Source organism: Panthera uncia, chromosome B4 (genome assembly GCF_023721935.1).
Source record: "Panthera uncia isolate 11264 chromosome B4, Puncia_PCG_1.0, whole genome shotgun sequence".
Classification (NCBI taxonomy): domain Eukaryota; kingdom Metazoa; phylum Chordata; class Mammalia; order Carnivora; family Felidae; genus Panthera; species Panthera uncia.
Window position 1 is genome coordinate 121,845,010 of NC_064809.1, and position 12,530 is coordinate 121,857,539.

General features: G+C 49.9%; 1 protein-coding gene across 3 annotated transcripts in view; it reads right to left on the minus strand.

The window, feature by feature from the left end:
* APPL2 (adaptor protein, phosphotyrosine interacting with PH domain and leucine zipper 2) overlaps window positions 1–12,530 on the minus strand; it is a 53,897-nt gene that overhangs the window by 4,241 nt on the left and 37,126 nt on the right. For all 3 annotated transcript variants that reach the window (XM_049626220.1, XM_049626221.1, XM_049626219.1), the window contains 7 exons: window positions 11,832–12,020; window positions 10,513–10,555; window positions 10,374–10,430; window positions 10,189–10,277; window positions 5,501–5,659; window positions 5,297–5,349; window positions 3,558–3,732 (listed from right to left, as the gene is read on the minus strand). In XM_049626220.1, the coding sequence (XP_049482177.1) occupies window positions 3,558–3,732; window positions 5,297–5,349; window positions 5,501–5,659; window positions 10,189–10,277; window positions 10,374–10,430; window positions 10,513–10,555; window positions 11,832–12,020 (765 nt within the window). The remainder of the gene's footprint in view (window positions 1–3,557; window positions 3,733–5,296; window positions 5,350–5,500; window positions 5,660–10,188; window positions 10,278–10,373; window positions 10,431–10,512; window positions 10,556–11,831; window positions 12,021–12,530) is intronic.

The window sequence follows — 12,530 nt, forward strand, 5'->3', positions numbered from 1 at the left end:
CAAAAATAAAAAAAATTTTAATTAAAAAAGAAGGTATTCTAGATGTATTCTTTAACAAAACTTTAAGCAGCATCTAATAACCAGGCTGATGTATCTGCAAAGTACACTGCATTAGAGAATCTATTGCTGTCATACGTACATATAAATTTCTACCTTCTAAACATGGTATTATTTATTGATTTGCTATAAATTCTGTGGGCGAAAGCAAAAAATCTATTCTCGGTCTTAAAAAAATGGTTAGTATTCCATTTATATGAAATGTCCCAAACAGGCAAATACATACACACAGAATATTAGTGTTTCGTGGCTGTATGGGGGGGGGGGTGGTTAAGAAAAGGGAATGAGGGCTCACGGGTATGGGTTTTCTCTGGGGATGATGAAAATACTCGAAAACTGTGGTAACTAATGGTTGCACAACTCTGAATATACTGAAAACACTTCAGATGGGCGAGCTGTATGGGAAGTTAGATCTCAGGAAAGCGGTCATCCCCCCCAGAAAGGCTGTGGTTGGAAATACGTGTGGTTCAAGTATGGGCCTCACCACAGTCAGAGGGCTCTGGGCTGGCTGCTCGACTGTGCCCTTGTGTAAGTCACCCTGACGCTTCCAGACTCGTCTGTAAAAGTGGGAAAAGGACCCCACTTCAAAGAGGTGGTTAAGACAGTAAGAAAATGTGTATGGAATTTTACACATTTACAAGCTAAATACATGTTTTCTTCATGTCCCTATTAATTTGTATGAATTTAAAGATTTAAAAAATATACCTCATAAACGGTCTCCCTCAAGTAAAGTTTCTTAGGTATTTTGTAAAACTTTTCCCTAAATGTGAACTTAAAACATGCATATTTTGTGAGTAACTTAAAAGGTTGCTATCTTAAACAGGTAATACGGACTTGCCTAAGATCTGATTTTCAGAGCACCTGGGTGGCTCAGTCAAGCGTCCAACTTCAGCTCAGGTCATGATCTCATGGTTCAGGAGTTCGAGCCCTGCACGGGGCTCTGTGCTGACATCTCAGAGACCGGAGGCTGTTTTGGATCCTGTGTTTCCCTCTCTGCCCCTCTCTCCCTCCCTCTCTCTCTCAAAAATAAACATTAAAAAAAAGATCTGATTTTCTGTGGGACTTCTCATTTGTCTCAAAACATGAATTCCAATGCAGGGATCTGTGTGTGGAAACTGTGGTGAAATATACCTAACATAAAATGGACTATTGCAGACTAATGGACTATTTAGTACATTTACCACACTGTACAACCATTACCACTGCCTGGTTCCAAACATCTTCATCACCTCAAAAGGAAGCTACACACCCATCAGACAGTCACTTCCATTCTTTCTCCTCTCAGCTTCTGGCAACCACTAACCTGCTTTCCATCCTGGACACTTCAGATACAGGATCAAACAAAATGGCTGACATCTTCCACCGAGCATGTTTTCAGGGTTCGAGAATGTTGTACCACACATCAGGACGTCCTTTCTCTTTAAGGCTGGCTCCTACTCTGCTGTGTTAAATACCCCATCTCGTCTATCAATTTGTTGATGGAGTTGGGATTGTTTCCACTCTTTGGCTACCGTGAACCACGAACATTCGTGTAAACTTGGTTATCTGAACAGTTTTCGATTCTTCCGGCTGTCTACCAGGGCTGGCAATCTACATTTAACTCCCAGAGAAGCTGCCGAACCATTTCCCACAGTGGCTGAACGGTTTTAACTATTCCCACCGGCAGCGGATTCCAATTTTTTCACACCCTAACACTTGGTATTTTTCCTTTTTATTACAGCCATCTAAGTGAGCTGAAGCGATATCTCACTGTGGACTTGATGTGCATTTCTCTAATAACGAGTGACACTGGGCATCTTTTCACATGTGCTTGTTGGCCATTTGTAGATCTCCCCTGGAGAAATGTCTACTCAGGTCCTTGGTCCATTTTTTTGGTTTTTGGTCTTTTTGTTGATTCTTATAAGAGTTCTTTATATATTCTGAACATATAGCTTTATTAGATACATGATTTGCAAATATTTTCTCCCGTTCTGTGGGCTTTGTACTTTGATAGTGTTCATTTGATGTACTGTGATTTTTCACAATGCTTTTACATATATTTACTCTGTTCTTATTGGTGGAGATTACAGGAACGATGAGCCAATGCCTATAAAGGGTGCAGGGCATGCTTGGAGAAAAGCTTTAAATAAAGTTTTATTCATAAGAAACTTACTCTCAGTAGAAGGTGTATAATGAAACGAAAAAGACTGGTTTTAATGAATGGAAGAAACTATATTCTGACTTTAACAAAGTCCTATTTAACTTTTTGAAGCTAACATTTACTGAGCACTTATGCCAGTTGTGGTTGTATACATGTTTGATGTGCATTAACTCATGTAGTCTTTGTGTCAGCCCTATGCAGCGTGGATACGGTTATTTTCATCTCCTAGCCCAAGAAGCTGATGCACAGAGGTTAAACTCGCCCAGGTCATATAACTAATGAAGGCCAAAGCCAGGGATAAACGTAGACATTCTGCCTCCAAAGCAGTGCCTGTGATCTCACAGGAATAAAATGTAAACCTCATATACATGATCTGAAGTTTTCTAGCAGTCACATCAAAAAGTGAAATAGATTAAATAAAGTATATCAAGTTAATGTCACCTAACAGATCTAAAATACTACCAGGATATGTTATTAATATAAAAATTAATGGCATATTTTGCATTCTTTTTGGGGGGTTAGTATGAGACCTTAGAAGCTTGCTATATGTATTTTACACTCAGAACATTTTAACTCAGACTGTCATTCCGTTTCAAGTGCTACATGTGAGTCCAGTATTGGATGGTGAAACTTCATAAAGCCTGTGCTAACCATGGCTTGACGGTCCTTTGCCGTCACTCATACAGATCTTATTACCTAAAACTCCAAATCACGTAGTTAACATCACTTGGCTTATTTTCATCCCAACAAATATTAATCAGATTTTACTTGTGGTGGTCTAATGATCTCAGGTAGGTTCATGTTCTTTTTCACTGTTGTTAATTTTTATAAGTAGTACTGCATTCAAAAATGAAAATCCTGGGGCACCTGGGTGGCTCAGTCACTTTAAATGTCCGACTCTTGATTTCGGCTCAGGTCGTGATCTCACGGTTGTGGGACTGAGCCCCACGTCAGGCTCTGTGTTGACAGTGCAGAGCCTGCTTGGGATTCTCTGTCTCGCTCTCTCTCTGCTCCTCCCCCGCTCGTGTGCTCTCACAAAGTAAACAAACATTTAAAAAAGAAAAAAAAAAACCCTTTCTTTTTCAAGCTCTGAGATATACTGAGCAATTCTTCAGTGATGGCATCATCACAAACGAGAGGACTCATTCACCACTAAGTCTCTGAGGGTACCCACTCCTTAGGGGAACAGCTTCTATCCACCGTATCTTGTAAAAGCAGAACGTACAAAGGAACAGGGCCAAGACAAGAGTAGCATCTTCACTTAATCCGATCAAATATTCTAGTATGAACATTCTAGGTGAGTAAATGTGCCTTAAACGGGGAATCAGGTAAAGCTGTAAGGGTCTGAAACGAAACATACCTCAGAGTCTGACTGGTGACCATCAGATGGGACTCTGTCGTACGGAAGATGTTGTGAATTGCCCGAGCGGCCAATACTTGTCTCATTGCTTCGTAAATCACTTCAGTAGTGTTGTCTGTTTTGACTGCCATTGAGCCCAAAAACCGAACTACAAACATCTGCTGCAAAAGGGAATCTGCAAGAGAGCGTTTTCTGCTCAGGATCACATTTGCTTCCTGCCTGCTGCCGGTCTAACAGGCAGAAGACCTCAGGTCTGGTCTGCCTCCTGCGGAGGGCTTCCCGGCAAATTCCTCAACACAGTGCCGAAGCCCTGAATCGCCTACTGGCTACATTTTGGTTCTTTGGAATGACTTCGTTAGACTAGAAAAGCACCTCTTTGTGCATCCGTAAGATGAAAAGGCAGTACCACACGACCATCCTTCTAATGCTAAAACTCTAGGTGGCGGTATATACGTCTTTTCCCTGAAAATAAGAGCTTCTCCGCTAGATGACAGAAAATTCATTCCTCGGGCCCACTGATAAAGTCCTCTTGAAGAAGAAAATCCATCTGAAGAACAGAAGACCTGACTGGGGGCTCATCCAGTTCACACATATTGTGCATTACTGAAGGGCAGCGACGATCTCCCAGGAGCTAATGGCACATCTCCAACTACTCTGCTTACCAGATTCTAGTAAACTGCCAGCACTGGCCCCCTGATAATGGCACATAATTGACAAGACTGGGTAACTGCAACCATAACCGGAAGATCACAGAGGTTTAAAGGTTTTTTTTTTTTTTTTTTTTTTTCTGTAAGAATAATTCACTTCTCCACCATTTTAAACTAAGATGGCTACTTTTTCCTCCCTCGATCTATTAGTGTCTTTGCCCCTAAAAATAACTTAAGGGTTAAAAGAGGAGAAAAATATAATTAATGTAATATTATAAGAAGTGACTCCCACATGAAGACAGTTTTTACAAGTTCGGAAGTTTTTTTTGTAGAGGCTTTACGGGGTGGCCTATATGGAAGGTCAGCTAGAGACGGGGCGGCAGACCTGAGGCACAGCCTGTTAGCCTCCTTCCTTCCTTCCATCGGCCCCCTTTCTGCCCGATTCCGTACGAGGTGCCGACTCTCAAGTCCTGCTTTTAAGTCTGAGGAAGCGGCATCTCATTCTAACGCTGCTCTCAGGCTCCAGGCGTGAGGCCCTCAACTGCCTCCGCTCTGCGGAGTGCTAGGTTACGGTCAGCTCTGCTGGGTGTGCTCTTAGGTACTAGAAGAATGTAATCAAACGTCAAAAATCTGAACTTGAACAAAGTAAAAACCACTGAGCCATGTCATCTTCAAACACAAGAATGAGCTGTTATGTGTGTTTTCGGCATTCTGAAACGAAACAGCATATTCGTGTCTCACCCAGATTGCATTTTATTGTGACCGCTTTATCCTCTTTGAATCTGTTTTGTAGTAATCTGGTCTCTGATTTAGGTTTGGCCACTCTGTACGCAGGAGCTACAGAAAGGGTAAGGATGGGGCCAACACTGTGACACAAGTGGAGAATCTGTCCACATCCCTGCAGGTTTCATTTAAGACCTGCCTTCCCTGTACACATCCTAATGAGTTTTCAGAGAAGGACAGACCCGTGGGTCATAATTTCAATTCATACCTTCAAGGCCCAGCTCTCCGGAACATGATTCCGCTCCTCGTTTCAATGGCCCTCGCCATTCTGTGAAGGGGAAAGAGCAAGCACACAGACCACCCGCTCACCTTCTGCTTCTGGAAAGGTCTCATCCTCAGTTTCACCAAAAGGGTTGATGCGCCTAGGGAAATGGCCAGAGGCACACAATCAAGACATTTCTGGCCAAGAGGACACTCAGTCAGAATGGCAACAGTGTCTGGAGATGGGGGTGGACACAAGAGACACCCAAGGTCACTTTCATTTCTCCCGAGGTAACCTCCCTGAGCCCACACCTGCTCCCCCGGTTCTGGTCCAGGAATTCTGTGGCAGGAAGGACGATATCAAACTGGATAGGTGTTCCCGGTGCGATGAGCTCATCGGCGTCGTCGGCACGGACGGCTGCTTGGGACACAATCTTGTCATCTTCTGTCTCTGCATTTCTCAGGTTCTGACTGGAGTATAAAATAGGGGGGAAATAAATCCCTTTTAACCTATGCCTTTATGATCAAAAGAACACATGCTGAGCACTGATGTGACTTTTACAAATAGATAAGGGTGAAGATTTCAGTCAATCCTTCAACTCCTTCTACAAACAAATCTTCACAAAACGTCATTCGTGTCCTTGGTTTAACCCCTTCAGATCCCCCCACAGTGAGCTCTGCTGCCCAGCATTCTGCGTTGTCATATCACTTAACACACGGTCTACTGATTTTCTGGATCTTTCTCCCTGTGAGACAGGTTTTTGAGGGCGGGGGCTACAGCTAAATCATATTTGTTACTTGGTATAAAGGCGGCACTCAAAACCGTTACCTGAACGGATAAATACACCTTGGCCTGCGTTCAATCACAACCTGGCTTTAACTTCCCGAGAGCCCCCTGCCGCTCCTGTAACGCACCCTCCACCAGAGGGAGCTACACCAACACACCACAAGCTTTTCCTTCTTTCAGTCTCCATCCCAATCCTCTTTCCCGCCAGAACAAATTCCTCTCCATCCACTAAGCCCGTCAAGCCAGCCCGACCCTCTGTCCTCTGCACTCCAGTGTTTCTTCCCAGTGAGCCCCGGGACAGTCTCGTGTGTCTGAACGTCCTGAGCTCGGCACCGTGTCCACACAAGCTGCAGGTGAGACGGTGGCCCGTGACAGGAGAGAGCTGCCAGTACGGTGACCAGTCACGTGCCACCGCGTGTCTTCTCTTTCAGTGACAGGATGCTGTAAGAGCAGGTCTCATGTCTTTATAATCTTCTCTCCCCAGCTGGAGTGTAAACCCCTTTGAGGGACAAAGAATGTCAGAATATTTTCATTTCTTCCGTTATCTGGAGCCCAAGACGTCTCTCCGATACCCTTCTGTTCCTCGTTCTCAAGTCTGTCGGTAACTGAACGCACCGTATGCAAACTACTCTTAAGACAGCCGATCGGCAGATGAGCGCACTGACCGGACAGTGGACGGAAACACGACACAGGCTTGTAGACAGTCACCGCGAGGAGAGACCGCTCTGCTTCAGCTCCCTGTGACAGGAGAGGAGAGAGCGTGCGGTCTCTGGAGCCCCGGAGTAATTCTGAGGGCGCTGGGTTGCCAGGTGGGGGAGCCAGACTGGGAACCGAAGTCCCCCCACGGCCGGTCGTCGTTCTCCCACCGTGTCACACCGCTTCGGTCCAAAGTGGCACAGCGGCATCCGGTCTTTACGAGAGGGGCACGAATTTGTAAGTGGTGAGCACGGGAAGAAGGCAGGAGAAGTTCGGAGGGAAGAGGGTGCGTCCGAGATGCTGGCTCCCCAGAGAGACTCAGGGGAGAGAACACCAGGAAGAGGGAGCGGGCCGGGGTCGTGGAGGGCTGTGACACCATCGGGTGAGGTCTGCGCTTGACTCTACGTTCCCGGGAGCCACTGAACACTCTGAACCCAGGAGGGACATGACGGAGCACCCCGTGATCGCCACGTCACCAACTCCAATGGACGCTTGGCGACCACTGTCCTACGTCACACACCCCACATCAAAGCATCTAACGTAGGTGAGCTCTCCCCTCCTTAAAACTCCTCTTTCTCGGTTCCTGCTGATTCCACTTTCCCTGGTGTTTCTTGGTGGCTTTTACAGGTTCCTTCCCTTCTATTCCAAATGTTGGCGATCTTCAGGATTCGGTCCTAGGCTCCTCCCTTGTCCTTCTACGCTCGCTCCCAAGATGATCTCTCTCGCCCTGCTGCGTCCATGCCGATGAGTTCCTGATTCATGTGCTCGGCCCTGGGGTTTCCTCTGTGCTGCAGACTCGTATCAGGAACGTGACCACCGGCTCGTGCCGCGGGCCCCTCAATCTTCTGTCCAGAAGTGAGCGAACCCCTGATACCCACTCCTTTTCATCTCAATACACCACCACCTGTCCGGGTGCTCGAGCCAGACTGCGGTCGCCCTCTTGGTCTGTCCCTTTCCCTCTACTCCTATCTCCTTCTAGCACAAGTCCTTCAGATTTTGCCTCCAAAATAAGCCCCCCATGACATCTACTTTCGCCTCCTCTGCCACAATCCTGGTTTGAGATGCCACGGCCTCCTGACTGTGCTCAGTCACGGGCTTGCCCAGCTTGCCCAGCTCAGTTCCGTGTCCTGCACAGCAGCCAGAGCTGCCCCCGGACGACGTCAAGTGAGTCACCTCTCCTCTCTGCCACGCACACATCTACCTCCCTGAACCCTTGGACGGCTCCCACCATTCCTGACCATGCCTGCCTGCCTGCCTGCCTTCCTTCGGGAGCTGTTCCTGGCCCCACGCTCCCCAGCCGGTCCTGCTCCCCCAGTGAGACTGGCCTCCCTCCAGTTCTCCCGACACACCAAGTGCTCTGCCCGCCAGCCTCCTCAGCTGCTCCGGGAACGCAGGCCACCTGGCTCTTTGCGAGAGTGGCCACTCCTCATCCTTCACTTCTCAGTCTGAATACCGTCTCCACGGCCAGGCCTCTTTAGGACAGCACCTTCTTTAACACCAGCGTGGCCTTTCCCCATTTTAACCAAGTATTTATTTACCCTCCGCCTGGCTTTACCGACAAGACTCAGCTTTACGCCCCAGCCCAGTGCCTGGGCACAGAGCAGACACCCCACAAACCGACCCTTGACTAGCTGCATAAACGAGTGCGCGTTAGAGATACGCTACCTGGGGAGGAGGGGAAGGCCACGTGTGAGGCCTGCTTGGGACTGAACAGCAGCTTGTTCCCAAGATCACAGTTTCCCTGCTCCTTCCCCCTCTGTCAGCAAAACATTTCTTCATTCTGAATGAGCTGACCCTAAAGAGAGATCCGCCCTCTCCCACCTCCCCCCACAGCCCTGGGCCATCTGGCGGCCACATCTGTCACCCTTCCAGGCTCAGTGTCGGTTCAGCCGACTGGCTAGAGGATTCTGCCGCGTGACTGACTTATTCCCCAACAGGGAGAAAAATCAGCTCTTGAATTAATTAAATCTGAGCCACAGACTCTTTTTCAGAAAACCAGCCACCTCTTTAGTAACGCTAATTAAACAACACACTGTCACCCTAGCAAGATAGTGTTTTCAGGAACGGAAAGGGACCTGGGAGGTCATCTAGTTTTGCCTCTTCCCGTGTCAAAGTCGAGGAGACAGGCACAGAGAGCTGACCTGCTCCAGGCCACCCAGCTGTGTTCAAGGCAGAGCCATCAGAGAGTCCCCAAACTCCAAAGCCAGCACCCTGCAGTGCGCCTTCTCTGTCCCCAAGGCCGTACAGGGAGGAACAGTGCCATCACCCACGACGACGAGGCCCAAGGACAAGCGCTCAGACTGCCGTCCTCAGAGCCGCCCTTAGCAACACGCTCCCCGCACAAACTGTGGGATCCAACACCTGAGCGTGACCCGCTGCCTCATGCCCACTTTCGTCACCTTCGCTCACGTGCACGGTTTCAGCTACTGCTGCTGTAGCAGACACCCCGTCCGGTGACCCCACCCTGCCCTCCGCCCGCCACGCCTCAGACCCTGTGTCCTACACCCGCAGTGCAGCAGGCCACTCTTTCTACACGGGGGTCACCCCCTTCTCAGGGCTCCCAGTTCCGCTCCACAGCCCAGCACCGGTAAGCAGGGCACCCAAGTCTTTCGCGATCGAACTTCCGACTCTCCCGGCCTGATCACGGCTCCTTCCCACGTGCCCTGTGCTGCGCGCACACTGGCTCCCCCTTCACAGAGCCCAGACCCTGGGAAGTTCGCTCTTAGCTTTCCAATCACTTCTCTCTAGAGACATGCGATAATATCTGCAGATCATTTACGTAATGGGGTTCCTTCTACCGTGCCTCCGAAAAATGGTCACCAAACACAGTCCTAATTGTCATTTACCTCGGATGTTGTGCTTTCATTAGCAGCCCTCTATGATTACAACCTTCTTACTATTTAACCAAATGGAGCGTCCCATTAAGAAAGAAGGTGGGATTCTGGGAATAAACCCCAAAGCCATATTCAAAACAAGAATGAAGGCAGAGGCAGGAAAATATTCACCGTAAACGATAATAGCAACCTCAGGAAAGGGAGACTACCTAAACATTCAACTGCTAATAAATCAAGGAAGAGAGTGTGTAGTTATCATAAGGAACAATGACGAGAAGTGTAACAATATGAAAAATACACGTGAAAAAGCAAGATTAACGCACAAAGGCCTGGGCAGTAACACAGACCACTGTTCCGGACCTCAAAAAAGTTCTTGTTTTGGTTCCAGAACTGTTGATGTGGACAGGAAACGTGCGACTCCCTGGGCAGCAGCCCCTCGGTGCAAGTCCTACGTGCTGGGACTGCGGCCGGCCAAGTGCTCCAGCAGGAAGGCGCTCTGGACTCACGCAGCCAGTGGCTCCTGGCTCTGTCCCTCCCCTCCCCTCCCCTCCCCCGGTAGTCCTTACTGCTTCTGTAGAACAGACCCGACACCATCCCTCCGTGCCGGGTGAGGACAGGAGGACTCCTGCCGATTCCCAACACCTCAATACAGAAAAGCCACTTCTCCACGGTCCTTTAGTTACCTGGGGCACGAGCTTTCTGGTTTTTTCCCAAAACTCGTAATGGGGGTCACTGCTTGGAGAGCCGTCTGATTCAACTTGATGGCGACTGCCTACAAGTGCACAGGAGGACACGCTCAGTCCGGCAGGGGCGCTGACCCTTTAGACCGAGCGAGGGGCGGGGACACAGGTAAGGCCGTGCGAGTTACCTCTGGGTTGTCAGTCAGGTAGATCTGTCTGGAGATGTTGTTTATGGCGCAGATCCACTGTGGAGAGAGGGCGTTAGAAACCTGCTGGATCCCAGTCACCGGCTAGGCCAGGACGAAAATGAAAGAACAAAAGCTTTACCTCCTCGTTTTCCTTTCTGCTTTCTGCCTGGAGGATTATTCCCCTGAAATAAAGCGCATTCAAGTCAGTGCTCCCCAGATCTCGGTGACCGAAGCTTACTCCACATTCACTGAAGTCAGCTGGGTCCCAAGGAGAAGGACCACAAAAGGCAGCATGACCGGAAAGAAAAAATGGGGCTCTGGCTTGCTGCTCATCCACTGTGTGATCCTGGACGGACACTTCCTTCCCCTGGGCCTGTGCTTTCTCATCGAAAAGTGAGCAGCTGGGCTCAGGTCTACCAGCTCAAGTCTGTGCGTCCACAAGCACAGACTTCTCGTTGGCCCCTTAGATGATCAGGGCAACCCCTCCTCCCAGCCACGCCCAGAGAAGCCAGACACTCCGCCTTCCCACCGAGGGGAACAGGACAAAAATAATACTGCCCTGCCCTTGGTGAGGGCTTAACCCTTCCCAGGGACCCCACAGCTGTGTGAGGTGGGAGCACGGACCTCAGCCCTACTTTACATGTGAGGAAACCAAGGAGTTAACTGCCCGGGACCACGACTGGGATCCCAGGCCTCTCCTGCCGCCCAGGAGGAAGGGTGAGGTCTGAAGTTGCTCTGCGAACCTGGGAGGGGAGCCGGTCAGCACTGTACCAGCTTGCCAGAACACGCTACCGTCCAGACAGAATCTCAGCTCAGAACCCCACCCGGAAGCAAACGCGAGCAGAGCCAGCTCCCATGGAGAGACGGCCGGCCCCACTCCTGGGGGCTCAGTTTGAAGCTCCTGCTCCAGAGGGGACCCCATTGCAATGGGATCTGTGAATGACTCCAAGTGACCTCTTCTGGGCCCCTGAGGCACGCGGGGGTCTGTGGGGACAGCACGTTCCCACGGGGAGTGCCGTGGCTGAGCACACCGCCCAGTTTGTCTCCAGTTTCAGCCGGAACAGCAGGCTCCCCAGGCAGGTCTGCCCGCCCTCCGCCCCAGCACAGTACACAGAGCTGGTCTGGGAACAGGCAGGGGTGGCCACGGCCTTCTCTACAGATCTTTGCCGACAAACGACTCTCCTGTGGCTGCCTCCCACACAGAGACACAGAGGCCCGGTCTCCTCCAGGGCCGCAGACAAAGCCGCACTGGGACTCCTCACACGAGGCAGACTGGATCCCACAGGGGTGCCGTGTGCTTGCTTAAAGAGAGCATAAAACAACCTCCCCAAAGACCAACGATCCCCGGAGGGGGCCTCTCCCACGGAGGGCTGGCATGGAGGGACGCGCCAGGAGGCCCCGGGCAGGGGTGGGGTCACTACCCTTGCTCTCCTCCCAAATAAGACCCGCGTGGCGTACGATTTTCCATTGGGAGTGGTGATCTGGAAGCAGTATCGTCGGTCTTCACAATCCACTGCCATCACCGAGCAGTTGTCCAGGTCCTGGATCAGGCCCCCGGCAACAGCTCCCCGGGGTTGACACATGAGGTTCCCGCCTTGCGTGAAGAAGTAAAGCCGCTCCCAGGTGGTGGTGACCAACCCTGTTTTACTGCGAGAATCGTGACTTTAGAGAGCCCGTCAGTGCTCGGAAGCCCGCGCAGAACCTCAAGGTCTTGCTGCCTCTTTACCAGTGTTGGTGGCATTTTAGAAAAAATGCTTCTCTACATTAAAGCAAAACTGCGAATGCAGAGCAGAAGAGGCAAACTGTAGCTGGAGTGACCTGGAAGTCACGGGCTCTGCCCACTCGGGGGATGCCTACCCAGGGCTCGCTCCGGCACGTGCCCACCCTACAGCAGCCAGACGCTGGCTTCTCCCCGAGACCTGGAAACGGGAGCTGTAAACTGAGACGGTCCACTAAGACACAGACCGAACTATCTAAATCTAGTGAGAGTCACCAGGGTCACCCTGGCTCACAGCACCCAGAATTCCGGGGACATTAACTAGGTTGAGTTTTGCTTCAACTGGATGTTACTCTGGTTTTGTGGGCTGCTTGCAAGAGGAATATCCAGTAACTGGCAAGTAACACCAGAATCTTGTAGGATTTTCCATCCGTATAAAC